We start from the raw sequence: 19384 nt of genomic DNA, 5'->3' as shown, positions 1-19384 counted from the left end.
TAAAATCTATTACTTTATATCCACACACATGCACACACACACACACACACACTCCTAAATATTTGAGTATTATCTTACTTTTTTCTCAAGTTAATGTGAGGTGTGAGATATTTTCAAGGTCATTTAATTAAAAATATGGTTAAATTTGACTCAAAAGTTGACAAAGTGAATTTGATGATGTGACCTTAATGCTTTTGATTTTTGGTCACACTAAACAGATTAAAATACCCAGAGAAAAAATTTTCTACCCCAGAGAAAAAGAGGTTGGCTAGAACCAATGACGAATTTCTGGGATTGAGCCAAGATACCCGAGGTGGTATGAGAATATTTAGAATTATGCACAGACTTTATACATTTAAAAAAAAATTCTAGATTGCTTATTGGTAGTACCTCATTTTGGAAACTGGAAGCTCTTCCCAGTATCTCTCCACCTCAGAATGGGCAGCAGGTTGTCTGTATTTTAATTAATTTCATTTGTTAAAGCTTGAAACTGAGGAGCCCTGTCACCAATCCTGTGTTCTTTGCACAATAGGCCATGTGTTAGGCAGGCTTCCTGATCTTTCAAGAGAATTAATGTGAGCCAAGTATAGAAATCTGCTCGGGTTATTGGAGGCTAACAATAATTGCTCCAATGTGTCTGTTTGTTATGCGCATTTTCTCCCCTAAAGTTATTATATTACCTACTTAATGTGTTTGTCAATTGTTAATGTCTTTGTTGTTGCAGATACAGATGTGGTGTATAAAAGCGAGAATGGACATGTCATTAAACTGAATATAGAAACAAATGCCACCACATTATTATTGGAAAACACAACTTTTGTAAGTAATGAATAATTAATTACTTTGTGTATTTCAATACTGTTTAGATTGCTGTTTAGGTGTACTTAAGATTCTATTCTCCAGATCCAGCACTTGAAACATTTCAGGTGGAAAGTTAGAGCTATCATGAGACTCAGGACATCTACGGATGGAAAATACCCATGGGCTCCTGCTTTATTTTCTTCTCATGTGCCGTTTTAAGTGAATAAATATGCCAGGAATAATAATCGTATGAACATTTTCAAGTTAATTGTATTCATTTGGAATGAATACTTTCCTCAGTACTTTCTAGGTGCAATTAGTTTTAAAATGGCAACATTTTAAAAAATGTTTAGCCTTGACCAAGTTATAATTAGCTTACACTGCCTCCTTTTCCTTCTCAATGTTTTGAATTTCTCCTTATGGCTTTCCAGATGAGATAGAAGGAAGACTTAATAAAACTGGCCTTGTGATGGGCTTCGTAATGGCCTGTTTTCAGTGTTTCAGACTTTGTGAGTCTCACTTTCATTCTGCTGAGTCACCCTTGTGTTCCTGCAATGATCAAAAGACTGCATGCACTTACTATGTTTATATTGCTCTTATAAAGCCACAATAGCCTTAAGCTTGAAAACCTTAGCTATGATTTTTCCTTTAGTAAACCAGTTATTACAAATTTTGCAAAATCTAGTTTCCAAATATTACCAAAATAATGCATAATTACTTATTCTATTATATATTCAAAGATTTACTATATTGTATATTAGACAAGTCTATATGCTAAAGATGAAGCCTATGATAGGCCTCAGAAGACCTCCACAAAAATAAAACAATAAAAAACCTTTGGCTACTATGTAAACTTTTTTATATTTGTCCATTTTTGGTAAACATTAAATTTTCAGATATATTAAAAATACACAAGTGCAACAGATAAACTATGAACTTTCTCTTTTAGTATTTTTATATGTAAAGAAAATGGTCATTGATATTATGATTATGATTATTATATTATTATTAGGTTTATAAGTATCTGTTTAGCTAAATTTAATCATCCAGCTGATGTGCGTTAATAGTATGGTCATTAAGTAGCAGAAGGTAATGGCATTTTTATTTCAAATAAATCAGTTAATTTACAGTTATTCAAGGTACTATATACATGTATGTGTAATATATATATATATATATATATATATATATATAAAACCCTTCATAGTCCTTGGTGAATACAAAGAGTATAAGAGTATACAAGGTCATTTACTCATTTTTTATGAATATGTATTTGTTAAAAATATTTTTCAGTAAAAAGTATAAAACACTACCTAATGTTTATTCCTTGTACAGTCCCCAGAGCAGTAGATAAGGAATCACTAACAGACATTGTTGTCAGTGTTAAAGAAATCATTACTAAGAAGATAGGGTTGGTGGGAGAAAGTGTGAATTGCTAATGATGAGAAGGTATGCTAGTAATGAGTATTTTAAGTCAGAGTGAAGTGATTTTCTATAAAATGCAATTGGAAAACAAAAAATTGTGTATATTTTTCTGTTTTAGTTTCATTTACCCTGGAGTAACAATTTTTATCAATGCATAGGGCTTCAGTGGTCCGGTATTCAGGTTAGCTACAAATGGTATATTGATACTTTTTCGTGTGACTGATCTATACTTATAACTCTGTTACACAGGTTAATGAGTCTTTTGTTCTAATCATTAAGTATATCAATTTGTTCATAGCATGTGTTTATTCTGTTTTTTGTTTGACTCCATGCCCTATCAAAAAGACAAAGAAAACAGATGCATCCTTTGGCTTATCATTCCATTTTTCACACTTAGTTTATTGATGCCACATATCACCCCATCTCATCTTATTGTAGTTTTCTCCATATAGTAAGAAATGTGCTTTTACTTTTATGCTTATGATTCTAAGTTTTTAAAATCCTACTGAGATCCACCCAAAGGAGAATTAAAATTTTGAGGCCTATTTTTAATTCTCCTATAGGTTGGTAGTGAATTTTAATTACCAAAGTTATACTTTAAGCAACTATTATAATTTTAACATATAATTCAGCAAACATTATAATTTGAATCTTAATTTAAAGGATTTCTAAAGTCAATTATGTCACAATTTTGATAATTAAGTCATGTATAAGTCTTAGGAGTGTCAGAATTTGGTGAGTACAAAGAAGAGAGGTTAGGAAAATGGAAGATTGCACATATTTGTGACTATTTAGCTCAACTGCAAAATAAAAAAAAAATATGATACCAGATAATTTCAGAGACTCTATTTTGTCTCAGCTCTATGATGCCATTGTTAAGGTAATTGTGTATTTAAGGCATATAAAAGGCTAAAAGTGATAATTAATTGGATATCTTCCCAAAATATTTGTAATAATAATGTACCTCATAAGATGAGAAATATTACTAATAAACATGTTAATACATAATAGCCTGATTTTTAATAGGACATGTTATGCTAAAATATGACTGTCAATTTATTAAAAGCTAGGGTAATTTGATATCACATTATTATTTTAAATATCATTACTTTAAGCTATGCAATAGTGATCAGCAAGCAGTATGAATCAAAAAAAATATTGGACATAATTGTAAACAATAAAATAAAAATAAATAATTTTCTTTTTTTTATTTAAGGAGAAAAGAAAAAAAAAGCAGGGAAAGGGTACAAGTTATACAGATTTACAGAAAAAAAATGAACAGTAGGAAATCACTAGTTAATGGATTACATATTGTCATCTTAGAAATAATTGTTCAAGTCACAAAATTAAAGCTTGTAAAGTGGACATTCCATCAATGATATTGCAAACAGTTCTGTTCATTGATCCAATAAAACTCTGTGATATCATTTTCTATCTTATACACTTAAATATACATGCAGTTATATAGTTTGGAGCACTTTCTTTTCCTCTCTTTTGTACCATGACTATTACACATTTTGGGTTTCATTTCTCCCATGGTTCTTATTACTTTTTTGGAAGAGAGTAAAACCAAATGTGACAGAACAGAATCGGTCAAGTCAAAAGGGTGGACATAATAGATAATGTAAAAACATAATACAAGGTGATCAACAATGGTTACCATAATGCCTCCCGCTATCTCTAATAGAATTGCCTATATCGTTAGTTATAATACAATTGAACAAAACAGTAAAGAATAAAACCGACAAAACCAAAACATTGGAGACATTGTAGGTCTTCAAAAGTAGATTTTTTTTCATGAAATAATTGCCCAGAGGCATTCTTCTGGACTGAAACTAGGTAACTTTCTAATAAAGGAAGGAATTAAGGAGCACAAAACTCTTTAGGAAAATGGAAAAGAAGTGGCTTAGCCACAAAGTTTTCCTGATCATTCCTAAGAAGTAGGAAATGTTTAAAACAAAAACATATTTGTAATCACAAAGTGAATAATTGTTTTAAAAGTATTAGTCATATTCTTCCCTGTTATCAATATTTTAACTGTTACTGGTAGTCTTGATAAAAAACAAATCAGCACCTATTAATTGTTCTGACAAATCAATTTTTCAAAATTAGAAAGGGCAAAGACCCAATCCAAAAATGGGAATCTAAGAGGAATACATGCTTCTCAGATGAAGGAATACAAATGACAAATAAGTACATGAAAAATGTTCAACATTACCAGACATTCAAAAAATACAAATTTAAAAAATACTGAGATTTCATCTTACTTCATAAAGAATGGATATCATCAAAAATCCACCAATCACAAATGCTGGCAAGGTTGTGGGGAAAAGGAATCCTCTATTGTTGGTGGGAGTGTAGACTGGTACAGCCACTGTGGAAATCAGTGTGGGGATGTCTCAAAAAAACTAGGATTGGAGGTCTCATTTGATCCAGCTATTTTTCTTCTGGGTATTTTCTCAGAGGAATTTAAGACATCTTAGCACAGTAATATGTGTGCACCCATGTTTATAACAGCACAATTTGTAATAGCTAAATCTTGGAAACAACCTAAATGCTCATCAATCACAGAACATATAAAATAATGTGGTATTTTATACAATGAAGTACTACTCTGCCATAAAGAAGGATAAACTTGAGGCTTTTTTAAGTAAATGGATGCAGCTGGAGACCACACAGTGAAATAAAGCAGACTTACATGCACATGCATCATATTGTTTCTCTAGTGGGAAAACCGAAAGAGTAAATAAGATTCAAAATGTAAAATAGATATTGTGAAAGAGAAAGTATAGCTGCTGAAAAAAAAAAACAATTGGGTTGAAGCAAAAGAGAAAAGAAAGAAGAGAAAATATAATATTATGTGTATATGCATATATAGATAGATAATTATACTATTACTCTGTTAGTTCATCAAAAAGGGTTTGTGCTTTAATTGTTTGATCATTTTTTCATACCTGTATTTTATAATCTGAGCAACTACTTTGAAAATAGCAATGTACAATATATTAACCATTGTTAATCTTCTACTATTATGCTTTGAAATTCTGCATCTTTTTTATTTGTTTTAAAATTAAAAAAAAAAGTAAAAGAGCTGGAAATATTTGTCTAAGCCCAGTGTACTTAAATATCATTAAGAATTTAAAAATATATAAAAGAATTCACAAACTCCTATAGAAAATAATAGTTAAAGGATAAAATACTATGTCAGATCTGATAATCTGTGTTTAAATTCAAACTGTAAAAATAGTCTAAAACCCACGCAAAGATTTTGTATAAGGCAACAGAATGATTCCAAAGAAAACGTTTGCTCTCAACTTATTTTGTTCTTTCTGAAGGCCATTACAAAACAGTAAATTTCTCCAGGTCCAAAAGATATATGCTGATTTATAATATATAGGCAGCATTTTTTCTGTTGCATGTTATCTTTGTGGTTCTGATTTGGTTGTTTCACTTGTTTATTGAGTATATGAGGCTGAGAGATACAACTCTTCATGCCAACATGGAACCAAGAAATGTATTAGAAAAGCATGGTGATATATACATGTGAAACAGCATCTTGGGAAGTTTACTGATCTGGAAACTGTCTCAAAATTAAAAATTAAAAATTAAATTGAACTAAACTAAACTAAAAGGTCAGGGATGAGCCTTGCTTAAAGACCCTGGCTTCAATCTAATGCTGGGGTATAGAGACTTTAAAAAAAAAAAAAAAGGAAAAAATTAATTGTCTGATTTGTATTTGAGGAAATAGTTGTCCTATACATAAATTTAAAAATTAAATAAATTATACAGCAGCACAAATAAAGTTGCCCCAAACTTAACCATGTGATGCTTGAGATGAAGAAATGTTACTGGGGAATTCTGGTTGGCTCTGTACTTCTATGATAGTAAGGATCATGAGGAATAGTCATTTAAAAAAATTATCTAGGGTTAAGCAGATAGCACAAGTAGGCTTGTCAGGATTGGCTTATGTCATTAGTATAACAAATCCTGTGAAGCTACAGAAACCCTAGGCTCAGGAATGTGTCCTTGAGAGTACACATCCTTTTCTTTTTCTTTAGATGCAGTGGTTCCCAGGGCAAGTGACTTTGTCTCCAGGATACCAGTGGCTGTTCAGGGCCAGTCTTGATTATCATGGCTGTTGTTGAAGTATTTGCTGTTGTAGTCTAATGTATAGAGGTCAGGTATGAGCATCCTGTAGTATAATTGATAAACCCATGCCACATATTACTCAACCAGAGATGTTAGCAAGGTCAGGTTTGCAAAACAATCTTCTAGCCAGAGATGCAGAGGAAAAGTTATAATGATTAATACAGAAATTTTACTGAGGTAGAAGCAAGTGGGTATATTAAAGGAAGATTATAAATTGTGGTTCCCAGGTTCATTAGCTTGAAACCCATTTCTTCTATGGATGGAAAGTCACATCTAGATAGCTGGCATGAGTGAAACCAATCTTTGGTGTTGGCTGCCTCTGATTTGTATTGTACACAAGATAAAAAGCGATTCCAATTTTCTTATTATTCTTGAGGGATACTTCTACTTGAGCTATTTTTGCTCAGATAAGTTAATAACATTCATTTGTCTGTTGCCATCTCTTATGACCAGGGAGCATTTGTTCATTTTTTACTGATGGCCATGGAATTTAGCCAGCATCATTGCTTTAACAGGTGCACTGTGGTGGTGACTAATTGAATTTTATTATCTTTGGGTTGAGTCTATCTCTCACTTCACTGCAATAGTTTTATTCTCTATTGTTAAAAGTCTTTTTTCTCTTACTTTTATTACTCTTCTTGAAAATACTGAAATTATTTTATATCTACAATATCCTTTTTGAAAATGGTTATTATATTTAATTAGATAATTTGAACTCTAAGTCATCAATAGAGATCTTAATTTTATCCATACCATATATGTAGAAAATATTAGAAGAATAAATGAAATCATACATTTTTCAATAAAATTTGTTTTTTTTTTCTATGCAAGAAAGACAAAATTGCATCTGTCATACATTCTTAGCTTGTTCAAACTTTTCTCAGAGTTGTATTCACACAAATGTGAATTTTATCATAATTTTAAAAATGAAGTGACTGAAAAAAAGCAAATTAACAAATTATAATACTCACCCTGAAACATGAATCTTCCATGGATTTAATTTAAATGTTAGAGAGGTACTATTGTTGTCACCATACATTTGTATATATGGCAAGATTACACTCTGGCTTTTAAAAGTTGTTATCTTTATTAGCATATGTTGACAGTACAGCATGTTTATATAGATAGTGGACAATTGGTACATAGCTTGTACATAGCACATCTTAATTCTTATCCCATCTCTTTTCGTATGTTAGTGTCCTTCCTATTTGCAAAAGATTCTCTCTTTCTCTCTCTCTCTCTCTCTCTCTCTCTCTCTTTTTCTCTCTCACTTTGTTGCTGTTGTTTGCATTTTATTTTGTTCTTTAATTGATTAACATTTTGGGTGTCTCATGTAGTTGTATATTTTCTGCTAAATATGTGGTTCTAATTTAGGTGAAAATGGCATCAAAATAGAAAATGTCATATAATTCATACTAAATTATCACAATAAACTACCATATTTCATCCTAACTTACTACAGACACTATAGATATATTCTGTTTTTTTTTTTTTTTTTTTTTTTTTTTTACTTAAGGAGAAAAAGGAAAAAACAGAAAAAGGATACAAGTAATACAAAATTAAAAAAAAATAAACAGTAAGAAATCACTAGTTAATAGATTACATATTCTCATCTTAGAAATAGTTGTTCAAGTTACAAAAGTGAAGTATATAAAGTGGACTTTCAAACAGTGAGACTGCAAACAGTTTTGTTCAATGATCCAAAAAAACTCAGTAATATGGTCATCTATCTTACACACTTAAACATATATGCAGTTATAACCATTAGAGCACTTTCTTTTCTTTTCTTTTGTACAATGACAATTGCACATTTTGGGTTTTTTTACTCCCACAGTTCTTAATACTTTTTTTGAAGAGAGTAAAACCAAATGTGACATATCAGAACAGAGTCAGTCAAATCAAAAGGATGGACATAATAGACAATGTAAAAACAAAATACAAGGTGATCAACAATGGTTACCATACTGCCTCTTGCTATTTTAAGATTTGCAGTTATAATAAAATTGAACAAAACAGTAAAGAATAAAACCAAAGCATTGGAGACATTTCAGGACTTTAAAAGAAGTTAAGTATTTTAACTCATTCATTCATAAGGACAAAGTCTCTCAGATGATGTAATCATTATTATTCTCAGTCATGCTAATTGTTGTCATAAATCCCTATCTATATATTCTGTAGGCATACATAACTGTATTATTAATATTCTGAAATTAATCATCCTAGACAGAAAACAGAATTATGTAATTAATATATCTGAAGTTCTTCTTTGGGTAAAAAAAAATACTGATATAACATTACTTTTTTATTAGGTTTACTTTAATTATTTGAACAAAAGTTTCGTTCAATAAGACATGTTCTCCTAGATATGTATGACATAATTATTTCAAATGAACTATTTATTTATTTTGAAGATTTTCATTTGTTTCTGCTGCAAGATATCAGAAGGCCAAACTGGTTGCAATTACAGTAATTGCAGTTGGTCTAAAATTGGGTTTCCTAAGAGGTCAGCACTTTTGAGTTGTATCGAGGGCCAGTCATTGACCAAACCCAAGTTATACTTACATGGCCATGAGCATCTGATGGATACTTCTGCCTTTCCATTTCTTTCTAAATAATTTTACATATGACTAACTGCCAGTAATTAAAGGCTAATTAGAAAAATTTTAAAGTGTTTGTCAAAGTACTAAAAATGTCAATTAAGTGGCTGGGGATTTAGCTCAGTGGCATAAGCACCTGCCTTGCAAGCAGACGCATTGTGAGTTCGATCCCCGGTACTGATAAAAATGAAAAAGGCAAAAAAAAAAAAAAAAAATGTCAATTAAATGCTATCATAGTCAGAGGCTATACAGAGAACAATTAGAATCAGGATATGGAGTTTATAATATTGTTTTATGATGGTCACCCAGAGTTAACACAAGAAAGTGCAGGAAATCTATCGCAACACCAAAGACATAGAATATTTAGTCAAGGGCCTAAATCCCACAGCAATGTCCCACATGAGTCCAGATAAAAACCCAGAGCTCAGGACAATTCTTCCCCTGAGTCCAACTGGAGGTCTAGAGCCAACAAGAAGGACTCATGCCAGTTTCTTTTACGGATCCGTGCTGGGAAGGCCCAAAGGTCAGCGGTGAAAGCCAGAAAGTCCATGCCAGCCGGATGAAGGAGCTGTGCTGGTGGGATGAGGGCTCTAAACTGGAGCCAAGAAGCTACACTCACAGCAAGACCAGGGCTGTCCTGAAAAGCACCACAGCCATTCTCAGTGACACGGAGGCCCTGAGCTCCTCCAATGATAAACACAGTCAAGTACCTGCCAGGAAGCCAGTGTGATGAGTTTGTTCTGGAGACCAAGTGGCACACGTCTTCCCCTCCGGGGCCAGGAAGCAATGCTCGATGTAAGGACCAGAGCTTCTCCAGGAGAAACAACAAACACCAACTTGTAGGAGAACTCACAACACCTCAACGTCCTAACATCCCCTTCTCCATGTCTCCATTTATGCTAGTAACTTTCCTCTGGTGGAACATCTACACTCAGTGTGCTGATTTAATTCAGCTGGCGTTAAGTTGCTCACCAGTTCTTAATCCATAACAATTGGAAAGAATAAGTTTTAAAGATGTGTTGCATAGCAAGTGACCATAGTTAATGATAGAATATTGTATAGCTCAAAGTTGTTGAAATTAAATTTCAAAAGTCTTACTACAAATAATAATGAAGGAAACCAAAACAGATGTATTGGTTAGCTGGATTTAACTATTTTAAATTGTGATTATATGAAAATATACATTGTGTGTGTGTGTGTATATATATATATATATATATATATGTCATTAATTATAATGACGTGATAAAAAGAAAAAGTATATTTAATAAATCACTTAAAATTCAGATTATTATAGTACTTGATGATTAAATTAATCAAACAATATTTTCAAGTCAGTGAAAATTTTGAAATGAAGGTATAGGGATATTCTGTATTCTTCCCTTAAAGTGTTTCAAAATTTCTGAGTCTATGCAGCTTTGCTGGTATAAAACAATACATTATCAAAACTTCTGAAATGTATTAACAATGTACAATATGAATATTTGAACAGTGCATTAGCAATATATTCAAATCTTAATTTGCTTGTGAACCATGTACGGGCATTCATTTAAGGAATTTCAGTTTCAGCAAACATTAAATGGTAGTAGAACAACTTGATACTGCTGGTAAGCATTCTTTCTGTCTTCTTTGGAGTTTAAACATATACTAGATGTCCCATGGTGCTAGATCTGGTCAATAATGTGAATGAGGACACAGCAAAATGGGTTTTTTTTTTGACAGAAATTATAGTTAACTTTTGATCCATAAAGAGAAATCATAAAATACAGTGAATGTTTAGATAAAATAATTTATTGCAGTGAAAGACACATTGTCAGTAATTCCCTTCAAAATATTCCCTCTTTTTTGAGCACACTTATCCTTCTGGGCAATGAATCTTTTATTGTAAAATGTTTTTGTATCCACTGTACTGTTTTATCATCCCTATTATATTGATCCATTAAGACCAGAGTTAAAACTTCTCAACTCCTAAACCAGCACTGGTGAACCAAGTGTTCATAATCCCTTTTAGAAAAATGTAAAAATAAGTTGCAATCCATAATGTTTGTATCCAAGGCATTTGTAATGTTTATATGTCAATTTTTTGCTTAAATCTTTTTGAAACATACTTGAGTTATATATGCACATATATAATACATAATATATATTATGATATACAATAAAAAGAAAAGTAAAATGGTGGTTTTGGATAATGTGACACTGAAGTTTCAGTATATTTTGAAAACATCAACACCTACCACTCTTGTCACCGTGCTTTTCATTCAGATATTTTCAATGTTTGTAAAAATACTACTTACATGCACAAAAATAAACAACTTTTGGTGCTTTTTACACACACACAAACACCACATACACACACACACATACACACACACACACACACACACACACCCCACTGGGACCACTAGCGGCACCCCAGGCAGCAACACGTCTTAATGTGAACCATGCTCTGCTCTGGTTCTGTTCTTAGGAAAGGCTCATTGTGGAGCCAAAACGGCAAAATCAGATTTAAGAGATTTTGTGTTTGTTTGTTCATTGAGTTTTGCAGGTCAAAATGGCTTTTTTTTTTTTTTTAACAGTAAAGACACTCAAAAGAACGTGACAATAGCTAAGCAACATTCTAAAAGAAAGCTCTAACACATAGGGACATATTCTAGGGATATTAAAAAATATACAGCCCATTTTGAATGCTACTGTAATTGTGCAGATAAAGAGATGCAGGTTTTAACCTACCATGGTGCTGATGGAGGTGAAAAGCTGGTGAAGGAAGTGGAAATTTAGAGACCGTATGGACAGAAAATTTAGTCTCATATTGCCTAACACCACCATTTAATCCATGTTTACTTTTCTTTTTATTGGATAATAAACTCTTCTGGGTAGGTAGTTAAAAACATTACTTTGAGAGTTTTGGAAATAGAGAAAGCAACATTGTCTTCACATTTGTAGACGCTGTTAATATATAATTCTGATTTTAGTAATTTTAAGTGACTTTAGATAAGTCTTAAGACTTAAGACAATAGAACTTCTTTAGGATATATATATATATATATATATATATCTTCAAACAAATTTCTTCTGTATAACAATGCAACAGGAACTTTCAAAAGTGTGTTTATAAAAACATTAGCAATGAAATTAATAAATTTTCACAGAATATAGATTGCAGAATAATCATCTCCTGAAGATTAAACATATACTCTTCGGAATATGATTGATTGAGTCACTCAGTAATTTTTACATGCCTATTTTTATCCCATATTCTATAATGCTTTAAAAGACAAAAATATTAAATACAAGCAAAAGAATGAGTTTACACCTGATGACTTTGTGTTCTAATACAGGAGATTTGTACTAACTAGATAGCATATATTTATGATTTGTGATATGAAATAGGAGTGAATTTAAGAATATAAGAATAAAATAGCATATTGCATTTATTGAATTTTTAATATGATGACCTGATTTATTCTGAAGAAGTAACAGAATGCATTGCTAATGAAAGTGAGCTAAAAGAAGTTGACTGGGCAGGAAAGAACTGAAGGGGAGGAGGAACATCCTCAAATCCAAAACACTGGGAAGCCCTTTAAAGGGTGTCAGTGTGGCTGGAGCAGCACAGGGAGCCAGGACCAAGGAGGCAGGAGGACAAGGTGGGTGCAGAGCAGGTGACAAATTTTCACTGTGATCAGATTTGCTTTCTGAAACAAAGACATCTCTATTAAACTTGGAGTCTACATTAAAATTATCTTCAGGAGAGGATCCTGCAACCCTGCTGGATGATCTGGTTTAGGATGAAAAGTAAATGGATTTAACAAGTGACAGGAGATTGAGAGAGGTGAAAATATTTGAAAGACAGTAAGAAAGAAAATATAGGCAAAGTAACAAAGCGAGAAACGTAGCATCTGGGGATTAAAGCTAGAAAGGCAATACAAAGAATAATCCCCGAGGCTTTGGTTATACAACTAAATTTTGGGTAGAGAGGAAGATTGGAAATCCTGTCTGAGAACCAGGTTTGTGGGTATGATTGCGTGAAAATTAGTACCTCACTATCTTTAGTAAATGAATAGGAATATATATATGTATGTATATATATATATGTATATATATGTATGTGTATATATATATATATATATATGAATGAAAATTTTCCAAAAGTGTTAAGATAAAGGGTTGAAAATATTTGAATAAGTGGTTAATATAATTAATGACAATATTTTTAGTTTCAGAATCCATAAACCTAAGCTTATTCAAAATCAAATTTGTTTAGCTTTGATTATCCATTTAATTACCTACAGTAGTTCCCCTTTATTTTTTTTTAATTTTATTTAAAAGGAACAAGAGAAAAAACAAAACAAAACAAAGCGGTATAAGGGTACAAGTAATACAGAACTACAAAAAACAAAACAAAACAAAACAAAACAAAAAAACAGTAAGAAATCACCAGTTAATAGATTACATATTATCATCTTAGAGATAGTTGCTCAAATCACAGTATCAAAGCATACAAAGTGGACATTCAAACAGTGAGACTGCAAACAGTTGTGTTCAATGATCCAACCAAAAACATTAATATGGTCATTAACACCCCTAAACACACTTGCTGTTGTATCCTTTAGAGCTCTTTTTTTCCCTCTCTTTTTTACAACAAAATTTACACATTTTGGGTTTTATTACTCCTTAGTTCTTATTACTTTTTTTTGGGGGGGGAGAGAATAAAGTAAAATATGGCAAAACAAAGCTGTCAGTCAAAACCAAGGATAGACATAGCACATGATGTAAAACAGATTACAAGGTTATCAGCAATGGTTATCAACAATGTCTCTTGTTTCCTTAAAAAGAATTATCTATCTCATTAGATATTATAAAGTTGAACAAAACAGTAGAGAACAAGACTGATAAAACTTAAGCATTGTAAACATTACAGGACTTCCAAAGGAGACAATAGTCAAACCAGAATGGGCATCTTAGTGGATCTTATTGCCTTCAAAGTAGTTGCCTATACCCTCAAACTTGATACTATCATACAGAATGGAACAGAGTCTAATCAGTCAAAACAAGATCGTGGGAGTATTACAGGAATTCAAAACAAGTTAATAGGAAATCAAAAAAAGTTACTATTATATATCCTGCTAATTTTTAAAAAATTTTCCCCTTAATTAAAAAACATAAAAATAACAAAATAATTTTTTAATGAATAAGGGAGAGATTGAGATAAAACAGGACATAACAATATAACAATACAGGTCAAAACATGACTGTTTCAGCAACCTAGTGCTTCACCACCAAATAACCCGACTAAATAGTAGTTACCATAGTGTCTGTCTTTTTCCTTGAAATATTTGAATAAAACTTCATATACTATAGCTTCAAATATTTCCATGTCAAGAAGCCCAGAATAAAGCCTTTCCAATTAATAAAAAAAATATGGAACGCTTCACGAATTTGCGTGTCATCCTTGCGCAGGGGCCATCCTAATCTTCTCTGTATCGTTCCAATTTTAATATATGTGCTGCCGAAGCGAGCACAGTAGTTCACCTTTATAAAGGCAAATATGTTCCAAGACTCAGTAGATACATGAAACCGCAGAGACTATCAAAGCTTATACTTTTTGCTGCTACATGTTGTTTTCAAACTGAGTATATTTTTTGTCTATGTCTTCAACCCACAAATTTAATGCTCTGTGCATTTGTGGAGATTTGTGCCTAGCGTATCTTCTACCTTGGAAAATGTTTCTTGACACTTCACAGGTATGTCTTCTCTTCCACATTTTCTATGCATACAAAATATTCATGTTTTATAACATCTGAATCTATCTATTTCGTTTGACATTTTGCATAGCTGCCTTACTACTGAAATTGAAGATTTAAAGTCTGCAATTAATATTGCTGAACTTGTATTCCCATTCAGTTCTGTCAAATGTTACTTCAGATATCCTGGATCTCAGTTAGTAAGGCACATATGTTCAGAAGTTCTGTAATTTACTGATGAAATGATTCTCTTATCAATACACACTTTCTTTGTCTCTACTCACAACTTTTGTCTTAGTCTATTTTGTTTAATGTTAGCAAAGCAATTCAATGTCTGGGTTGCTAACACTTGCATAGTTTATCTTTTCCATCTTCTATACCCAACCTGTTTCATTTTCAACCTAATATATTTAATATAGAAACTGTCTTCTGCAAAAAAAATTATGTTTAGTAAGTTGCTTTTTCATCTTTTCATTAAGTTGCTTAATCTATTTCATTTACAATTTCTGTTAGAGAAGAATTTATGCCAGATATTAGATATTTATATTTCATCTTACTTTCATTTTGTTACTTGATTATTTTTCCATTTTTATATTTAGATATTTTTATTCTGCATTTCACATTCTTTATGACTATTGTTGTGGGGTTTTTTTGCTTTTAAGATACATAATCATTACTAACTAATTAAAACTAGTATCATAATTTAACATAAGCTAAATTACATTAATACTAACTTAATTTTTAGTGCATAAATCTATTACAAAAATTTTCCATTGTTTCCATCTCTTTTTTTTTACTGTTACTGTTATACAAGTCATATTTGATACATTACAACCCCATCAGCACAATTTCACAAATATTGTTTATGGAAATATCCTCTAGGATAAATAGACGAAGTACAACGTAGCAGTACTTATACCATCTATAACACCGATGTAGCCATCTATAAGTTATCGTATTTCTTAAATTGGAATTAAATTATTATTTAAGATCTATTTCATTCTGAATGAACTTCTTTTAGTGGTTTTCATAGAACTGATCTAATAGCAATAAATCCTCTGACATTTTATCTGAAAATGTTTTAATTTCTCATTCATTTCTGAAGGTGTGCATATGCCAGTATTGAATATTTGCTGATCTATGTTTTCAATTAATATTTTCAGAATATCATCCTCATTCTCTTCTGATCTCTATTATTTTAAAAAATCATTCTACTATTAATTTTATTGAGATTTCTTGTGTGTGATGTTATTTTTCTTATTTTCATGATTTTCTTTTGTTCAACTTTTGTGAATTTGAATATGACTTGTCTACAAAAGGATCTTCTGGAGTTTGTTCTATAAGAAATTTATTCTCAAGTACATATATTTGTATTTTTCATAAACTTGAGAACTTGTGACACATTATTTTATCTTCATTTTGAATTCTACATTTTGTTTCAATAAAATAGAAAGGACTCTAAGGAATTATTCTCTTCAGTATTGATAAGGACATATAATAGTCCATTCTGGCATTAACTGATGTGCACTGCCTTATCGTGACCCTTTTGCTTCCATGCTGAAAAATGGCTTAGAAGACGGTATCTTAAAGACCATGTATTTTTATAATCATTCTTTAAGTAATAATCCCCTTCATATTAACTTACCCGCAATCAAAAATACAGATAATAGAGACCTAAACAGTACCATATGAATCGAGGGGGAACACAATGAAAATTCTTCTCTAGTAAACATACCGTGTGATAATTTTGAAACATTTCTAGCCTGTTTAAAACTGGGGGTATCCCTTAAACAGCTTTTTAAAAAAATTTTATACTACGAATACAGGCATTCTAATTCCATTTCTGTTAGGTTGTTGATGATAATTCTAAATAATAAGCTTACTCTAAAATAAAAATAAGAAGAAAGAAAGAAAAACCTAGGGGAAAATATGTCTATTTAGTGTTCAACACTGACTTTAACAATGCAATACATAATAAAGAATTAATGAGTATATTATAAGAATTAATAAGTGCATTATATTTGCAGCAATTATGCTATAAAAAGAAGTACCTTTGACTAAAGAAGTACAATCATATTCAGTGCGGAATAAAAAAGATTATTGAAATCATAAATGATACTGATGATCTGATACTGATTTTAAAAGTAAAATATTCAGGACAATATGTTATTACTCACAAAAGAAAATGTTAAATATTTAATTCATATATAGAGTAATCTTAAATATAAAACCTATATATTATTTCAAAAGCCACTAAACAAATAATCTCACTATAAATCAGCTTTCTTAGACAAGAAAGCATTCATTTTTATTATTTCTAAATCGAGAGACTTTTGAATGACCATTTTGACATATCTATGCCTTTCTTTTTAAGTTCCGGGTAATTAAGTTCCGGGTATCTAATACATAAATAGATAGACAGATAGATAACAATTACCACCTTTTAATAAAATATAGTACAATTGTGAGAGTATTATTCTTAACTTCCTCCACTAACATCTGTTTAGGACAGATGATGAAAGACAGATGCTACAAAAAGTAAATAGTATATTGTACTGTCCAGTATACTAGTCACATGTGAGTATTTTTAAGTTAATTAAAACTCTACAAAATTAAATATTCTTTTCCCATTTGATAGATTCAACAGTCAGATGAACTGAAAAGCTGCCACATTGGATGATAAAAGATTTCCATCATCACAGGAAGTTCTGTTAGGCAGAAGTCACATAGATACAAATAATAAATCGTAATATATTCAAGTACCCTTTGCTGAATAAGCCTTTATAAATATTTATGCTTGTTATGATTACAGTATGGTGATACAATGCAAAATAGGAAAGAGTATAAAGAATACAAAGGAACAAATTAACATTGAAACGTTGAGGGAGATAAGAGGGTTATTGTGTTGGACCACTTTCACTATCACTAATGAAATCACTGCTGTCTATTGGCTTAATGAAATATTTTTTTCTAACAACTTTAAGAGGGAACCTACACAATTACACATGGTTTTTCCTCCTGTAGAGGACATCATAAAAATGTGACTTTGCATGAAAAATAAACAGATTCATTGCTTGCACTTCTATAACTTTATGTAGATGGTGTTTTTCCACAAAATTTTGCAGTTTCTCACATTTTACACACATCCTTCATCTCATTTGATGTAAGGATTCCTCCTCCTTTTTCTTGTTTCTCTGTAGAGGAGATCTCTTCCATAACCTATTACTGTTGTAAGAAGGTCACTCACAATTCTGCAGGGAGATAAGGAGAGAAAGGTCAGAGAGAGAAAGAGAGAGACAGAGAGAGAGAAAGACAGAGAGAGAGACAGAGACAGAGAGAGAGAGAGAGAGAGAGAGAAAGAGAGAGAGAGAGAGAGCACTCGCTATTCAAGACATATCTCCTATTGCATAATTTTCACAAAACAAGTTACTTGCAATCCAAAATTTTTACTGTATTTCTTCAGTACACATCTGTTACAAAAAAAAAAAAACTTAGCAAACATATTTGAAATACGTCTGTTAGCTAAATTTACAACAATCATAATGATGAGTCAAAGAATTTTTTCATTTGAAATTACATGAAATACATAGTATGAAATTTCAATAATTTCAACAATCACACCCATCAACAAGATATTTAATATGAATAGGTTCCTGTTGTTACAGGATATTATCAAACATTTTAATGTTTTTCTATTTGATTGATGATAAATAGAATTTTATTGTTATGATGACTTACAGAAGGACATTTTTCTTGCTGCTTTGACCATTGTATATTTTTCCCATTAGTCCTTAGCATACATTTTTCATATTGGACTTCATGAATGATACTTATAAGCAGCAATTTTTCTTCTTTAGATATTTTCCCTTTCACAAAGTGGTGGAATCATTCATTCACTATATTTTAGAAGGATATTTTCTTTTTTAAGACCTCAGGTAAACTGTTACTTTTACAGACTGGTCTGAAAGAAAAAAAAAATGAGTGAGTGAAATAAGGAAAACCTGAAGATTTGTAAATACATGTCTGTAATGAAATATTCAGCTACCTATTTCCTGCCCCATAAGGTATTATAATTTAGTAAATATCAACTGAAGTGGTGCTAATGTAGTCTGCCTCATAAGACAGCTAAGAAAGCATTTGGGTTTTCAATTGTGACTATGAGCCAAGAAAAGAGAATCCTGTTCTTCCCTCTGATCTGTGAATTAGGCCCAAAATGTTGATTGGAGGCAGGTACTGAGTGACACATATTGTCTTTCCACTGGATTTGAATTAATTTTGTAGGCCCTATTTTTTCCCAGTTAGGGAATTGGTATACCACAAGGAAAATAAATCTGAAATTACTGATTTCTTTTATTATTGCTCTTTGCTTTGGCAGGAATAAGGTTTTTGTGATGATTCTATTTTTAGGTGGATACTGGCAAATGATCAGGGAACAGCTGATCAATCTATTATAATAAATTTTGAGTATGACGAGTAACATTTCACCTATTAATATATTTAAAAATTGATATTCAAAGCTGGAAACTTGAACCTTGCTATTATTTTGTTTTCAAATAAATTTCGTACTAAACAATGTCAAAGTAGAAGTGACAAAAACATGGCAAGCAGCATTAGTTAACTGAGCAAACATTAGGCATTTAAAAACATTCTTCCAAACCACTGAAAAGT

General features: G+C 31.3%; 1 protein-coding gene and 1 non-coding gene across 4 annotated transcripts in view; one reads left to right on the top strand and one right to left on the bottom strand.

Annotated features, from left to right (window-relative positions):
* The window catches only part of Dpp10 (dipeptidyl peptidase like 10), a 1298333-nt gene that overhangs the window by 971432 nt on the left and 307517 nt on the right, over window positions 1-19384 (top strand). For all 3 annotated transcript variants that reach the window (XM_063258966.1, XM_063258965.1, XM_063258967.1), the window contains exon 4: window positions 725-819. In XM_063258966.1, coding sequence (XP_063115036.1) covers window positions 725-819 — 95 coding nt within the window. The remainder of the gene's footprint in view (window positions 1-724; window positions 820-19384) is intronic.
* Window positions 14388-14494, bottom strand: LOC111754206 (U6 spliceosomal RNA). The gene has a single exon (XR_002788912.1). It is a non-coding gene; the product is annotated as a U6 spliceosomal RNA (small nuclear RNA).

The sequence above is a fragment of the Cavia porcellus genome, unplaced genomic scaffold, assembly GCF_034190915.1.
Source record: "Cavia porcellus strain 051 isolate PalLab524CR breed Dunkin Hartley unplaced genomic scaffold, mCavPor4.1 scaffold_12, whole genome shotgun sequence".
Classification (NCBI taxonomy): Eukaryota; Metazoa; Chordata; class Mammalia; order Rodentia; family Caviidae; genus Cavia; species Cavia porcellus.
This window is presented reverse-complemented; position numbering and strand designations above follow the sequence as displayed.